Source organism: Ceratotherium simum, chromosome 23, assembly GCF_057802395.1.
Source record: "Ceratotherium simum simum isolate JZ-2026a chromosome 23, ASM5780239v1, whole genome shotgun sequence".
NCBI lineage: Eukaryota > Metazoa > Chordata > Mammalia > Perissodactyla > Rhinocerotidae > Ceratotherium > Ceratotherium simum.
The window spans coordinates 8,859,769-8,877,024 of record NC_141922.1 but is presented as its reverse complement, the minus strand read 5'-3'; the positions used below and the strand labels follow the sequence as shown (position 1 = coordinate 8,877,024).

Genomic DNA, 17,256 nt, shown 5'->3' with positions numbered 1-17,256 from the left:
ATCCACCTGCTGCATCTGATACCATTCAGTGGGAGACATCTGGACTCAGATACAGACAAGATGTATCTCACTTTGCACATTGACTGTGAACTTGAAGGATTCTGTGCAAATCAAAGCTTTGCAATTTGAATCCTTGTTCCTGGCTTACATGATCAGTTCAGAAATGCTGTTTCTAAGATTATATATACTTACTTATTAATCATGTATGTTATAATGACAGCTTCCCTTTATTGTCTTCTCTGTGCCTGGTGTCATCCTAGGTGCTGTAGGTATATGCATTCTTTGACTTAATCCTCACAGCCCCCCTTGCGACCGGCACATCTGTCCTCATTTTTCAGGTAAGCAAAGTGAGGCTTAGAGAAGGAACACCACTTGATTCAGGTAACGCAGCCAGCAGGTGAGGGAGGTGGGTTAAACCCACACTTGTCTGACAGCAAGCTCATGCTTTTTACACTGTTGGATGCTGCCACCACCTTTCATTCATTCATTCATTCACCCATCCATCCATCCATCCATCCACCCACCCACCCACCCACCCACCCACCAGGCATTGAAGAAGCACACTCAGGGACCAGGTACAAGGAATCCAAAGACACAACCTTATTTGAGCAGATCTACAATCAGACAATTATTGGTGACTTCTGTGTTGGAAATTTGGCTTTCTTAGGTTTCCACGCCCACCAAACAGAAACCTAGCTTCAAAGTATTTGAGAGCAAATCAGCATCATTATCACCAACCGGCACATCTGTGGGCATGGTGCCCTCACCCAGCACTGCAGTCCCCTTACCATCGTTGGTTTTGCTTGGGTTGGTGGGTTCAGGAGTACTCAGAGGCCTAAGGGGGATGATGATCTCATCAACATTAACCCCTTCTTCTGTGTGCTTCTCAGAAACGTGGGACAGGAGTTCTGACTGATTTGGTGAGAAAAGGTTGCAACATTTACACATGAAGATGGCTGTGTTCTCTGCAAAAAAGAAAAAACCAAACATGTTATTTCATGTTCACAAAAACAATGATTACTTCCAATTGCCAATGAAAAATATTGAAGGCTGCCCTTTTGAGCAGTCACCAGCCTCCAACAGACTGTGTCCCTCTCATGGACACTTCCATGGCCAGGCAGCTCACTTCTAACTTCAAGTGGCCCCAGTTGCCAGAAAATTCTTTCTTCACTATTTTAAAACCTCAGTCCTGCTGAGCAGTTTCTAATACGGACCATCCTGTTACCCAAATCTACTCGACAGCCCCGATTCCAATATCAACACGGTAAAGTAAAAAATGAACATGGAACTTGAAAAATTAAATCCAACCTCAAATGATGAATAGCACTGGCAGCAATTAAGTATTCTAGCTAGACTCCCTCCAACTAGGTGCAAGGGAAAATTGATCAAAATAGCATTTCTCAAGAGCCAAGACACCTTTCACTGGCTGGCACAGGAACTAAGAACAGGAAGGATGGGAATCTGTTGCTTTTTTAAGCCACTTAATACCTATTTAAAGCATTATCACCGTTCACAAATATTTACTAATAGTCCATTATGTTCGCCCCATTATACTAGGCAGGAAGCTATAACGGAAACAAAAACCTTCATTTTGGAGTCTGATAAAATAATTATAGGCACATATAGGAATACTAAATTTAGGAACCAATAACAATTAAAAGCTAGGGGTTTTTTTGTTTTTGTTTTGTTTTCATCTACACTAAAAGAAGAAGTAGTATGACGGAAAGGACAATGGCTTTTTTTTTTTTTTTTTTTTTAAAGATTTTATTTATTCATTTTTTTCCCCCCAAAGCCCCAGTAGATAGTTGTATGTCATAGGTTCACATCCTTCTAGTTGCTGTATGTGGGACTCGGCCTCGCGTTGGACGGAGAAGTGGTGCCTCGGGGCGCTCCCGGGATCCGAACCCGGGCCGCCAGCATCAGAGCGCACGCACTTAACCGCTAAGCCACGGAGCCGGCCCAAAGATTTTACTTATTTTTTTTTTTTTTTTTTCCCTCCAAAGCCCCAGTAGGTAGTTGTATGTCATAGCTCCACATCCTTCTAGTTGCCCTATGTGGGACGCGGCCTCAGCATGGCTGGAGAAGCGGTGCATCAGTGCGCGCCCAGGATCCGAACCCAGCCTGCCAGCAGCGCAGAGCACGCACTTAACCGCTAAGCCACGGGGCCGGCCCAAGGACAATGGCTTTGAAGCCAGACAAACCCAAATTAGTCTTCCAACCCCAGGCCCTAAGTGCTGTAAAGCTGGGTGGCCTTAGAGAGGTAGTCATAACCTCTTGGTTGCTGGAATTAAATACGAAATGCAAGTAACGTGCCTACACTGCAGTGGGAACCCAGTAGGCACTGACTCACTCCAACCCTCCACCTACTACGTGCCCTCACCCGCCAGCTGAACAGCTGAAAACCTGCACCCACACTGCCTGGTCCCCAACACTCACCATCACTAGCCTCACGGGGACTCTTAACACTGCCTAGCAATCACACAAGGTCTCTAGGCCACTGGCTCTCTGTGGATGGTGAACAAAGATCTCAGACCTCTTCCTCTCCCCTCACCGCCATCCTCACCCTCAGCTGCTGACCTTGCTTCCTCTTTCACTTGAAGCAGCCAGAAGACACCCTCCACGAGCTTCCTCCACCACACCCGTCAACCCGCCGGCACCTTCGCCCATCCACCCGGCATCACTCCTGTTGGTAGGAGGGTTGGCACAAGCAGTGGCACAGAAGCTGTCTGTTTGTGGGGTGGGGGATCAGCAGGAGAGGTCCACCCCAGTGCACGCAGTATTTTTATCATTGATATTGTCTAGAATTGGCAGCTCATGGAGATCATAAAAAACAGACCAACCTTTAATTGTTGTTATTGCTTTTAAATTCTCTAAAGACAATGCACCCTTAGTGCCTGCACCTGAGAAGTCTGCTGCCCCAGCCCCCACCCTGCAAGGCCACTGGACAAAGAGCAACGCAATGGCCTGTGTGCACGGAACCCCAACCCCTCCCACCCCCTCAACGACGTCTTCTGCTTCTTGCTCCAGATCATCAGTTCTTCCCTCTCCACTGCTCTCTACATGCTATTATTTCTTCTATCTTAAAACAAAACAAAAATTTCTCTTGATCTCCACTCCCCCGCTCTCTCCCACCCCATTTTTCTCCTTCTCTTTATAGCACAACTCTCCTACCAGAAAGAGGAGACTAAAAACAGGCAGTAGGCCAACATGACATTGCAACGGTGAGGAAAGGAGCCCGCAGGGCACTGGAGTCGCAGAAACAAGTCCCTCTCTGGATTCAGAGAAAGGGTCTCTCCACCAACAAGCAGGCGAAGTAATGACCTAAGAGAATTCTTTCCCACCAAACAACACATGAAATAGAAATTTAACAAAGCAGAACATTGCTTCGTCAATGAAAATCTCTCATGAATACCGTCAATCAATACTTTACTTTTTTCCAAGAAATGTTTTATTCCTAAGGAACTCAAAATGCTTCCCAAACAAGAAGAGATTACAGCAATACTTTTTTCTTTATATGAGACCATGTCGTTTTCAATGTGCTTCCTGCTGCTCCCACAACGAGCCTATGATTTAGGCAAAAGGGGCTTTGTAACCCCCATTCCACAGGTGAGGAAACCGAGGCGGAGAGAGGGTAGGCAACTGGCCCAGGTCATAGTTGCAGGAAGCAGAGACCAGACTCTCTGCCACCTGCTTCTGACACGAGCTGTTTGGCTACAGACCATGAGCTGAGTTCCTCCAAGTTAAAGCTACAATACTTATCACTATAGCCAATGAAAATCATTTCTGAGACGAGCATAATCCCAAAACCACTCATCCATTTCCTACCTGCTCATTTCGGCATCCACTGAGTGGCAGCCATGGGGTGGGCCTCACCACAGGCACTGGGGACATAGAGATGAATCAGGCACAAGGCCCGGCCACAGAGGAAGCCACGACCTCATGGGCGAGACAGACACATCACAGAACAACCACTTCTTATGGTTCTTCCTGAAACTATTTCCCAACAGACCTATAAGCATTCTTGATTCTGGTATGCTTTCAGGAGAAAGGGGATTCTGTGACATTTAACAGAGCACACCTTCTGGGGATTACAACAGTTCTGAGAGGGGTCTCTTAGTTCACAGGCACACCAAGCATTGCCTGGAGACTAAATAAACAAAACCACTTTTGCATCTATGTGTGACCAAGTGTTGGAGGCTGCTGTAAGTAAACTACTTCCCAGCTCTGCCACACTACCTGAAGGACAGGGCGGGCTGCAGGCCTTGGCCATCTGCTATCAATCAGCACGTGTTTCCCAAGTGCCCACTGTGTGTCCAGCTCTGTTAGGCAGGGGGGAACTGGACCCAGAGTTCCTGGGGCACAGGCAGAGACAAGCACAAGTGACCTAGGACGACAGTCACATAACTGAGTAGACAGGCAGAGACAAGCACACATGACCTAGGAGGACGGTCAGATAACTGAGGGTACAGGTGGAGACAAGCACAAGTGACCTAGGAGGACTGTCAGATAACTGAGGATACAGGAGGAGACAAGCACAAGTGACCTAGGACGACAGTCACATAACTGAGGGCACAGGCAGAGACAAACACAAGTGACCTAGGACAACAGTCACATAACTGAGTAGACAAGCAGAGACAAGCACACGTGACCTAGGAGGATGGTCAGATAACTGAGGGTACAGGTGGAGACAAGCACAAGTGACCTAGGACAACAGTCACATAACTGAGGGCACAGGCGGAGACAAGCACAAGTGACCTAGGACGACAGTCACATAACTGAGGGCACAGGCAGAGACAAGCACACGTGACCTAGGAGGACTGTCAGATAACTGAGGATACAAGCGGAGACAAGCACAAGTGACCTAGGACGACAGTCACATAACTGAGTGTACAGGCAGAGACAAGCACATGTGACCTAGGAGCACTGTCAGATAACTGAGGGTACAGGCGGAGACAAGCACAAGTGACCTAGGACGACAGTCACATAACTGAGCGTACAGGTGGAGACAAGCACACATGACCTAGGAGGACTGTCAGATAACTGAGGGTACAGGCGGAGACAAGCAAAAGTGACCTAGTACAACAGCCACATAACTGAGGATACAGGCAGAGAAAAGCACAAGTGACCAAGGAGGACTGTCAGACAATTGAGGGTACAGGCGGAGACAAGCACAAAGTGACCTAGGAGGACTGTCAGATAACTGAGGGTACAGGCGGAGGCAAGCACATGTGACCTAGGACGATGGTCACATAACTGAGGGTATAGGCAGAGACAAGCACAAGTGACCAAGGAGGACTGTCAGACAATTGAGGGTACAGGCGGAGACAAGCACAAGTGATCTAGGAGGACTGTCAGATGACTGAGGGTACAGGCGGAGACAAGCACATGTGACCTAGGACGATGGTCACATAACTGAGGGTACAGGCAGAGACAAGCACACATGACCTAGGACAACAGTCACATAACTTAGGGTGCAGGCAGAGACAAGCACACGTGACCTAGGAGGACTGTCAGATAACTGAGGGTATAGGCAGAGACAAGCACATGTGACCTAGGACAACGGTCACATAATCGAGGGTACAGGTGGAGACAAGCACACGTGACCTAGGATGACTGTAACATAACTGAGGGCCCATCCGTGCAATGCAGACTGTGAGGGTAGGCCAGCATCTGTACTGAAATCACAAAACCATCAGAGGCCTTGTCAGCAGGACAACACACACTGTAGGAGGATGTAAAAAGTCACCGAGGAGATGGACAAGTGTTTCCCGAGCCTCCACGTCTCCAGGACTGGGAGGCAGCCTCCCTCAGCTGATTTGTCCACAGAGCCCTGCTGCAAAGTTCCAGAGAGCCTGGCTCTCAGCACAGCCCAAGCCCACTTCTCCCTACAAAGTCCCGCTGTGATGCCAACGTGCACGAGGCTGCGTGGGGTCTGGCGCTCTGGGAACACATACTAACCGCCACTGGCAAAGGGACCAAGAGCCTCAAAGACGCTCGCTCGTAATTTCTGCCCAGTGGTTCTACTTCTTGAGACCATGCCTTCATAATCATCCAAAATGCAAACAAGGATTGCACACAGATACTCAACACGGAGCTATTTATGTAGCAAGTTCCAGAGACCACCTATGTGCTCTGCTGTGGGCAAATCATGACACCTCCCCACAAAGAAACTGGACACAGCCACTGAAAATCATATTTTCAAAGAATCTTGAATAACATGGGAAAATGCTCATAATGAACATTTTTTTTTTTTTTTTTTTTTTTTTTTATTTTTTTTTTTAAAGATTTTATTTATTCATTTTTTTCCCCCCAAAGCCCCAGCAGATAGTTGCATGTCACAGGTTCACATCCTTCTAGTTGCTGTACGCGGGACTCGGCCTCGCGTTGGACGGAGAAGTGGTGCCTCGGGGCGCGCCCGGGATCCGAACCCGGGCCGCCAGCATCAGAGCGCGCGCACTTAACCGCTAAGCCACGGAGCCGGCCCTCATAATGAACATTAAATGCTAAAAAGTGGGACACACAACTACCCAGTATATACATAATTTTGTTACTAATGGATAGGCATTACTTATGAATGGATGGATGAAAGAACAGCCAGCCAGGCCGAAAGGACATACCCCAAAATCCTGATAGTTAAAAGTTTTTTTATTGCTTGGATATTTTTCTACAATGAGCCTATATAACTTTTAATAATTGCAAAGATTGCTAGACCTTCTAACAAGCAAAGTAACAGCTAAACAGAGCAGTCAGGACACAGTTCTGAACGATGAGCCCTGAGCTGCTTCGGCAAGGACAGCATCTTGTTCAAGGCTGCCTCCCCAGCCTGGCATGTGACGGGTGTTCAACAAACGTGTGAGCTGAAACTCATGCTGCAAATAAGAAACGCTACACGGAGAGAAGGCAGAAATCTCTGGCTAAGGTGCTTGGAAGGCTTCTAAGAGGAGGCACCCAAATTGATCTTGAAAGACAGCCAAGAGCTGGACATGCAGTCCTGCGAAGGGCACTCAGACTCCACAGCACACCAGACGTGGGCTCAAGCCCACCCTCCACCTCATCCCACGCAATCTCCTCCTTCCAGCCAGCCAGGGCTCATTACCCCCATTCTAGAGGCAGGACTGAGGTTGAGACAGGCTGACCTCCCCTCAGCCACACAGCCAGGGAAGCGCAGGGTCAAGGCAGAACCCAGCTTTACCGGACCCAGGCCCAGGGTCTCCGCAGTGCCACCTGTCCCTTCCAGGGTCAGCACTGGTAAGGAACACAGCCACGCAACAGCCAACAGGACCACAGAAGCACCCCTGAGCCGTGTCAGTAGGCAGGCTCGGTTTTGCTACCCACAAGGCAATCTTGTATTGAAGAGTAGCCTGTTTTGCAGAAGCCAGGGCAGAGGCGTGATGCTTCTCTTGAACATAATCTGTGAATGCCCCCAGGCCTCCAACTTGGCAGGAAACTGTGCACTCTTTAGAGACTTTCATAAAGCAGTGTATTAACAGCAAATGCCAACACACGCAAAGAAAGTGTCAGATCAGGCCGCATCCTCAATACTAAAAACCGTCCATCTGCTAAAATAACCACAAAGCAGCTATTTTCACTTTTTATAGTGGACTAATACAAAAAAATGTATCTTACACCCTAAAATATAATCATAATTATGTTGTCAGCTCATTCTGATGAAGATGCTATCATGTGGATGCATTTTTAGGTCCAATTACTGTGCACTCATCCTTAACAAAAGAATTCAAAGGGAAAATGACGTGTTCAACACAAGGAAAATCACCCAAGTTTGGGGTTTGAACATTCAATTTCTATGAATTATCTGCCAGTTTTTAACCAGCTACTCTGTACTATTAAAAAGGAAAATCTTAAAATAGCTGTATAAATAAGTCCTCATTTCTGAACTCTGATTTTCAAACACTCCTGGTCAGGAACACTGAGGTCCAATCTGTGACCTCTGACCTCCCACCTGCTCACCATCACCCTACCTGGGACCCAGGCACAAATGAGGGCCTCTGACCCACTCCTCGCAGAAGAAGGTCATGAACTGCAATGGGTTCATAAGGCCCAGGAGTTTGGCTGGGCCCCTTCGGGTCTGGGGAGGGTCACTGGGAGCTGACAGGTCACAGCTGCAGAGTGGCTGGGGCTCCCGCCCCTTCCTTTGCCCACAGGCAGCACACGTGTCAGCTGGAGCTGGCCTGCTCCTGAGGCACCCGTCCCCAATCTCAGGCCCCAGAGTACAAGGGCAAAGAGTGCCAGTTCAGCCTTGAACTGATGTCACGGTGGCAAGCTCACGGACACTCCGGCCCCAGCATCCTTCCCTTTTGCTGTTGTCCTTTGTAAGTCCATCTCTTGTGCAGGCTCAAGGCGGGGATGACCAGGGCAAGACAGGATTCAGGCATTCTGGGTCTCCCAGCCCTTACACCAGCCGCTATTATTACTATTCTTATTAGTTATTACAGAAGTTACAGTATGACAGTATGCTCATTGTAAAGTAGTCAAATAAAACAGAAGCATTTAGAATAGAGACAGCCCCTTATCACCCTCTCTGAGAATCAGAGCATCACTGAGCACAGTGTGGTATGTATCCTTCCAGATCTTTTGCTGTGCCTCACAGAGAGAGAGAGAGACAGAGAAACCTCATGCACACCCCTCTGCTCTCCTCTGGGTTCCCCCAACCCTGTGCCCTGGCCCCTCCCCATCCCTCCACCTCCCCTGGGGTCCTGCTCCCAGCACTGGGTTTGGTACAGAGGAGGGAGAGGGGGTATCTAGCATTACTGACATGGAGGGTCTCAAAAGCCACGAGCAAAACTCAAAATACACTTTCTAATAAAAACAACGTTAGAAACAGCATAGACATCTGAGAGGTCTCGTGAAAACTGCCCAGGACTGGGTGTCAGGAGTCCTGGATTCTACCCTTGACTGGCTGCACATCTACAGGCACGTCACTGATTCCTTCATTCAGAGTATAAGGGGCTGGAGAGGGAGCCCAGGAGAACAGTCCCTGCAGAGCCTCCCAGTCCAGGTTTAATGACCCAGGAGTGAAATGAACACTGCGGCTCAGATTCATGGGACACAGACAGGGGTTAGAGGGCTCCCGGGGAAGGGTAATACCACAAGAACCTGCTCTCTACAGCCCACACTTCCTCCACTGAAGCACTGAGAGAGCAAGGCCTTCCTAGGTCGGAGCCTGGGTCTACACCGGGCCGGGTCCAGGATGAGGAAGAGAGCTGTGGGGACCTACTCAGAGCCCCGACTCCCAGCAACACCCTGAAACATGCTTCATCCAAATGAAAGCTACTCAAACGAAAACTGAACATTAAGGGCAGTCTGGAGGTAAGAAAGGAAGTGGCAGGAAGGCAGGCCTGCAGTTGGGAAGGCGACTGGCACAAACGGCAGAAGCTGTCAGGGGCACGATGACGGGAGTGGCAGGGATGTGGCAGCCTGCACAGAGTTCGCTTATGGCCTACGGCACCCCAATGTACACACACGTTGTTGAAAGGCTGTGGCAACTCTCAGACATTGCTGGTGGGAAAGCACAATGGTACAGTATCTTTGGAAAACAGTTTGGCGGTTTCTTACCAACTAAACATACTCTTACCATACAAACCAGCAGTCACATTCTTTTGGTATTTACCTAAAGGAGTCAAAAACTTATGTCCACACGCAAACCCGCACACGGATGTTTACAGCAGCTTTATTCATAATTGCCAAAACTTGGAAGCAACCAAGATGTCCTTCAGTGGGTGAACGGATAAACAAACTGTGGTACATCCAGACAAAGGAATATTATTCTTTGCTCAAGAGAAATGAGCTATCAAACCATGAAAAGATATGGAAGAACTTTAAATGCATATTACTAAGTGGAAGAAGCCAATCTGAGAAGGCTACATACTGTGTGATTCCAACTACATGACATTCTGGAAGAGGCAAAACTATGGAGACAGTAATAAGATCAGTGGCTGCTATGGGTTAGGGAGCAGGGAGGGATGAATAGGCGGAGCACAGAGGATTTTTAGGGCAGTGAAACTCCTCTGTATGATACTGTAATGATGGATACATGCCATTACACATTTGCCCAAACCCACAGAATGTACAACACCAAGAATGAATGCTAATGTAAACCATGGGCTTTGGGTGATTATGATGTGTCACTAGGTTCCTCAAGTGTAACAAATGCACCACTCCGGTGGGGATGTTGATAATGGAGGGGGCTATGCATGTGTCGGGGCAGGGAGTATACGGGAAATCTCTGTATCTTCCTCTCAATTTTGCTGAAAACCTAAAACTTCTCTAAAAGAGAAGTTTAAAAAAAATTTTTTTAATTGTGGCAAAAATTTCCAGAAAGATGGAGTAAATGTACTTTTCCCTATTCCTCCCACTAAGTACAACTGAAAAACCTGGACATTATAGATAAAGCAAACATAAGACTGTGAAGGCTGGAGAGAAGGTGACAGAGCAGCTAACAGCCTGAGACCTGAGGAACAAGATGATCAGTTCCTGGTTTTCTTTTTGCCTCCTACAACCCAGACGTAAAAACACCAACAGGCACAGGCAAAAACAGCTCCAACAGGAGCCTGCTCTCTCTGGTCAACAGACCAGGAAGAGGGCAGTCTCCCAAGACAGAAATCTTTTAGACAATATCTGTCCTACAACATCCAAACCCCACAGGCAACACTGCAGTCCATCCCCATCCCTGCCAGCAAGGGCCAAGTGGGAAGCCAGGGCTTCCGTCCCCACTCAGCAGTTATGGAAGCACCTCCGCCCCACTCCCCACTGGGGAATGAATGAGGCAGTACCCCTTTCTCCCACCAGAGAAGTGTCAGAGGGGGCCTGCTAAAACAGAAGATATAAATAAGATCTAGACTCTCCTAACATAATATCTAAAATGTCCAGGATTCAATCAAAAATCATTCCTCACATTTTCCAAGAATCAGGAAAATCTCAACTTGAATGAGAAAAGACAATCAACAGACACTAACACTAAATGATACAGATACTAGAACTATCTGACAGAGATTTTAAAGCAGCCATTACGAAAATACTTTAATGAGCAAGTACAAACACAGTTATAAAAAATGAAAAAATAGAATGTCTCAGCAAAGGAATAGACATCCATCTATTTTCTTTCTTTAGAAAAAGAATAAATGGAAATTTTAGAACAGAAAAATACAATAACAAAAAATTAAAAATGGGTGGGCTCAAAACAGAATGGAAAGGACAGAAGAAAGAATCAGTGACCTTGAAGACAGAATAATAAAAAGTGCACAATCTGAATAACAGACAAAACAGGCTGAAAAAAATGAGCAGAGCCTCAGGGAAGTGTGGGACTATAATTAAAAAATCTAACACTTGTCTCGTCCGAATCCCAGGAGAAAAGAAAGACAGTGGGGCTGAAAAAGTATTCAAGGAAATAACACCTGAAAATTTTCCCAAATTTGGGAAAAGACAAACCCACAGACTCAAGAACCTCACAGGATAAACTCAAAGAAATCCATGCCGAGACACATTATCATTAAGCTTCTGAAACTAAAGGCAAGGAGAAAACCTGAAAGTAGCAAGAAAAACAATTTCCTGTATGGAAAAACCATTCGAGTGAGAGCAGACTTCTCACCAGACACAGCGGAGGCCAGGGGGAAGTGGCACACCATTTTGCAAGTGCACAAAGGAAAGAACTGTCAATGTAGAATTCTACATCCTGCAAAATCACCCTTCAGGAATGAAGGGGAAACTGAGATATTCTCAGATGAAAGAAAACTAAGAGAAGTTGTCGCCAGCAGACACAACCTAAAACAATGGCTAAAGGAAGTTCTCTAAACAGAAGGGAAATGATAAAACAATGAATCTTGGGACATCAAAAAGGAAAAAACAAAGGGAAGTGTAAAAATAAGGGCAAATGCATCAGATTTTCTTTTTCCTTTTAGTTTTGTAAATTTGACTATTAAGCAAAAAGTGTAACTGTCTGATGTTGTTCTCCACGTACACAGAAGAAACATTTAAGATCATTATGCTATAAATGGGGGAGGGTAAAGGAACGTAAGGTTTCTACATTTCACTCCAACTGGTAAAATGTCAACAAACAGTCTGCATCTTGACTGCGGGGCTGGTTACACAAATCTACACATGGCACAAAGATGGACGAGAACTATGGTTACACAAATCTACACATGGCACAAAGATGGACGAGAACTATGGTTACACAAATCTACACATGGCACAAAGATGGACGACAACTATGGTTACACAAATCTACACATGGCACAAAGATGGACGAGAACTATGGTTACACAAATCTACACATGGCACAAAGATGGACGAGAACTATGGTTACACAAATCTACACATGGCACAAAGATGGACGAGAACTATGGTTACACAAATCTACACATGGCACAAAGAATGGACGAGAACTATACACACACATTGTGCCAACATCAATTTCTTGGTTTTGACATTGTATAAGAGTTACGGAAGATGTAACCATAGGGTTGGGATGATGAAAAAGTTCTGGAGATGCATGGTGAATGTGAATGCCCTTAATGCCACTAAACTGTACACTTGAAAATGGTGAAAACAGTAAATTTTATGTTATGTATATTTTACCAAAAAAAAGAAAAAAGATGTAACCATTGGAGTAAACCAGGTAAAGGTACATGTACATGAGACTTCTCTGTACTATCTTTGAAACTTCCTGTGAATCTTCAATTATTTCAAAATACAAAGTTAAAAAAAAATACTCTGGCAAACAACACATACCTCTGGCTGCCAGTTTGGATCCTCCGGAAAGGGCACTAAATTTGAGAAGAAGCGTGTATACTGCTCGGTATATCCATGACCCTGTCCGATCCCAACCACCTTACGAGGTACGTGAGGCTCAAAGAGGTGGTGTGAGGTGGCTCATAGTGGACAGCCAGGGTTCATTCCAGGCCCCTGTGCCCACCTCTATGGCTGGCAGGGCGATGTGGGCTCTTGGGGCTGGCTGTGTACCCACATCTTTGTTGAGCACCCTGCACACCACCTGCACTCATTATCTACAGCCAGAGCTCCACCCAGCCCAATGCCATCTTCCCTTAGCAATGATGCTGCTAGGGACACAGTAGGCGCTCAATTAATGTTAGATAAACGGATGACTACAAATACTCTTCAACATTTATCCATAACCACTAGAAGACAAGAGGCTGTGTTACTAACCTATTAAATTACTCAACTTAAAAGTTGCAGTTTAAAAAAATCTCTTCTTTCCCCACCTTCGTTAGTATAAATCATCCTCTCGGCTCGTAACTATCCTGTACTTGGATTGATCAGCTCTAGAGAGAGTTCACGACCAAAGCTAAGATCCTATGAAATTATCTGTCTTATGAGAAGAGTAGGGTGGCAAATTCTTCTAGACTTATATTTTTGTTTTCTTGTTTTTCACTCACCCTTAAGTTATTAAATTCATAAGAGCTGGCAGCTTCCCAACAATTTTAACAACATAAAGCCAGATTGCTGTCACACCAACGTAATGAATGAAGTCTCATAGTGCATAGCTTAGTTCAATTTAAAATACCTTCTTCCTTTATCTTCAGGAAAAGAGGCTTGGGTTAGGACAAGACATTTTCCTTCCATTTAGTTTATTTTACAGGACTTTTAACCAGCTGTGGATACACTCTATGTATCACCATTACCACACTTACTGAGAACTTGCTGTAACCAAAACACAGGGATTCAAGGAGGAAGAAGGAGAAGAGAAGGAAGCTTAAATGAATTAAACCCTCCGTGAGCTGGCACCATGCAAGGCCCCTGCCAGGAGTATTTAATCTTCACGACGACCCTATGAAAATATGTTTGATTACCGTATTTCCTCTAATCTAAGACAACATCTATTTTAAGAGGCACTGATATTTTACACACCACTGAAAAAGATAGAAACACTGCCAAATAATCTAGGACACACTGGTTCTTATCACACTGATTGTTAAGACACCTCCTAATTGTGGATATGTTAAAAGGTGAGTCTGAGTCAGTGAAATTCAGTCACATCTCCAGATGCCAACGGAGGCGCAGCAGAGCCTAAATGCACCAGGGCTGGACGTGGGAAAGCCTGGCTCCCAACCCCCGCCCTTCCCCTGGAAGTCCCCATGTCCCCACGGGGCACTCCCAACACACACTCGGGCTGGGAGCCCTGCTCCTGGGCTCACCTCCCTGACAGCACTTCAGACCCTGCTCTCGGCAGAGGGAAGGAGACAAACGGTTCCTGAGTACCAGGCATTTCACACTCCTCTTCACATTTAATCCTGACAGCAGGGCCGCTGCCAGCCCCTAAGGCACCTCCGTGAGAGGTGGAAAAATGCACCCCTTCCTTAAGACAGTAGCTCCCCCTGTCAGAAAGTGGTCATAATATACTGATTTTGTGGGAACCAGACACTTTACTACCATTTGCAGAAAACTGTCAAAATGAGTATACAAATCTATGATGTGAAATGAGTCCCCTTAGATGTGGCGCCCTCGTGCAGTGTGCAACCTGCACAGCTGTACACAGTGGCCCTGCTAATAAGTCAGCCATGAAGATATTATCATCCTGTTACATGTGAGAAAGCTATACCTTGCCTAAGAAGATCAAATTCACACATGTATGGTTCCAAAGTTACTTGGTCAGTTCACAAGGAGCTTAAAAATTAGGCAGGATGCAGGTTGTGCAGGCGTGTGCAGGCATGTGTGTCTATACAAGAACATACTAAGCACACCCCACAGGAGAGCATGTGGGGAAGGCAGAAACCCCTCTGACTGAGGTCCCTGGGCAAGGCTTCTCAGGGGAAAGTTGAACTGGTCCAGGAGCTGGCCAGACAGCTCGAGGCAGATAAGGAGAAGGGTGCTCGCTGCTGGCAGGGAGCAGAAGCAGGCCAGCCAGTGGGGGAAGAACAGAGGAGGGCCTCGACCCTGGAAGAGCCTTCAGTGTAGAGGAGCAGGACAAACTCGAGCAGGGAGGCAGACTGGGGCGCCTCTGGGAGGCAGGCAGCAACACTCCTGGTCCTTGGAGAGCCCAGGGGAAGCTGGCCTGGGAAGGCAGGGAGCCTCCCCAGCAGGAGGTCCATCCGGGAGGGGTGGGGCCAGGCAAGGCCCACAGAAAGCCTGCCTCCTGGGGAGGGGCTGCTGCCTCCCAGGTCCAGTCGATGGGGGCCAAGGAGCTGAATCTGCATTTGGAATCTCTGGATTTTTAAACACTGGCAACTAAAGGAGATTTTTCTGAAAAAGAAAACCGTGCAGGCCAACAAGTCAAGTCTGTGGGTTAGGTCTGTCCTGAGGGCTGCCAATCGCAACTTCTGAGAAAACGTTTTCCACCTGAGCGACTCAGGGACCACTGTTAACTTGCTGGGGTAAAGCCAGGGAAACTGGTCTGAAGAAATAGAGATAGAGACAGTAAGAAAGAGAGAGACAGAGAAATAGAAAGAGACAGAGACAGAGAAACAGAGACAGAGCGAGACAGACAGAGATAGTGAGATAGAGACAGAGAAACAGAAAGATTCAGAGAGACAGACAGAGACAGTGAGATAGAGACAGAGAGACAGAAAGAGACAGAGACAGAGTGCAAAGATCCACTTCTCCATCCATCTAGCACCCTGACACCCAGTTAGTGACCAGCTCTGGGCAGGCAGATTATGAATGCCAGTTATTTTCTATTCTATAGACTCTCCGAGTTTTTCAGGTCTTCCACAATGGGGATTACATGTGTAATCCAAGAAAAAATTAAATTAAAAAAAAACACAAGTTTATATTAGAAATAAAGGGATAGTAAGTGACAAAATAAGGGCTCCCTCTTGGAAGAGGAAGACACTGATCCGCAGACAGCCTGGGCCGTGGACAGTCTGAGGTGCTCTGGGCCAAACACTAACTGAGGGAGAGGGCGGGGCCACAGCAATGACACTATGGAGACACAAACTCTGGACACGGGACAGAATGTTTCTCATGGCTGACGAGTTTTAAGTGTTTCTCTTTCAGGCTGATTAGATATTTGATGACTGGGTGGGCGAGGACATTATGTCTTATGCCTCTCCCTGTCATCTTCTCATGATATGTTAGGTGGATAAATAAAAGTGCATAGTATTCAGATGAGGGAGGTAGGGAGAGAGGAAGGAAGGAAGAAAAAGAAAGAAAGGAAGAAAGAGAAGAGGAAATTGGTTTAACTGTAGTAGTAAGATAGATTTAGATTTAGAATCAATGTGGAAAAGGCATTCTTGACACAAAGCTCCATGCACTGCAACAAGATACCCAGTGGGTGTGGACAGCCAAGCCTCGAACTGCCAGACTCCAGAGCTACAAAGGTGTGGGCCAGGTGCACACAGCGCCCAGGTGTGTGGAGGGCCCAGGTGCACACAGCGCCCAGGTGCGCCGGGGGCCCAGGATTAGGGGAGGCCAGGCAGGGACAGACATAGGGGCTCCCAGAGCTGGATGTTCTAGGAGAGTTCCCAGGTGCCTGCCACGGGAAGGAGACGCATCAAGACTCACGGCCCACGGTGGCACCCTAACCTCCCCTGCCCACCCCAGCTGCAGACTATACTTACACTGCATACTTCTCACAGACCTTCATATGGCACGTGACCCTTCCCGCTGTCCTGAGAAGTAGCCAAATAGATGGTACCACCACCATCGCCACCAGCATCACCATCACTTTATGGAGGAGAAAGCTGCAGCTCAGAGAAGTCAGTGAGTTGCCAAGGAGGCCCTAGCCAGATAAAGTCAAAACTTAACCAAGACCTTCCAAGTGGACCACCACATCTGCCTACCCACCTGACGGCCAGCACTGTGCCGGGAGACACTGTTATTTCCTGTAATACGATGGTGGTCACTGTGAGGAACACAAGCCTCGGTCCCCAACCCACAGCCAGTGCCACAGTTAGAGGGTCATTCCAAACGATTCATTACAAGTAAGAAGAGTAGCTACACCAAAAGGGGGCTTTGCTCTCTGTGCGTCTGTTATCATTTACTGCAGCAATTCATCTCAGGGAGCAGGAGGCTGGAAATGAGAGGGCCAGATGTGGGTGCTCGCACTCACCCAGACCACACACTGAATAAGCATGTGCACTGCACGGCTTGGCAACAGGGCCAGAACCAGGGAACAGAGGACTGCCACATATGGGGCAGACAGCTTTGTTAGCAAAAAACAAAAACATCAGTTGTCACCAACACACAGAAAGCCCAGGGCCTTCATTCACCAACGGCGGGCACTATACATGTGCCAGCAGCACCCTCTGGTGGCCGATCCCGGCACTACACCCTCCATTCAGG

The 17,256-nt window shown here is 47.1% G+C and overlaps 1 protein-coding gene across 7 annotated transcripts in view; it reads right to left on the bottom strand.

The window, feature by feature from the left end:
* The window catches only part of ZFAT (zinc finger and AT-hook domain containing), a 204,346-nt gene that overhangs the window by 166,736 nt on the left and 20,354 nt on the right, over positions 1-17,256 (bottom strand). For all 7 annotated transcript variants that reach the window (XM_004431048.3, XM_087447423.1, XM_087447421.1 and 4 more), the window contains one exon: positions 789-965. In XM_004431048.3, the coding sequence (XP_004431105.1) occupies positions 789-965 (177 nt within the window). Of the gene's footprint in view, positions 1-788; positions 966-17,256 lie in introns of those variants that run through there.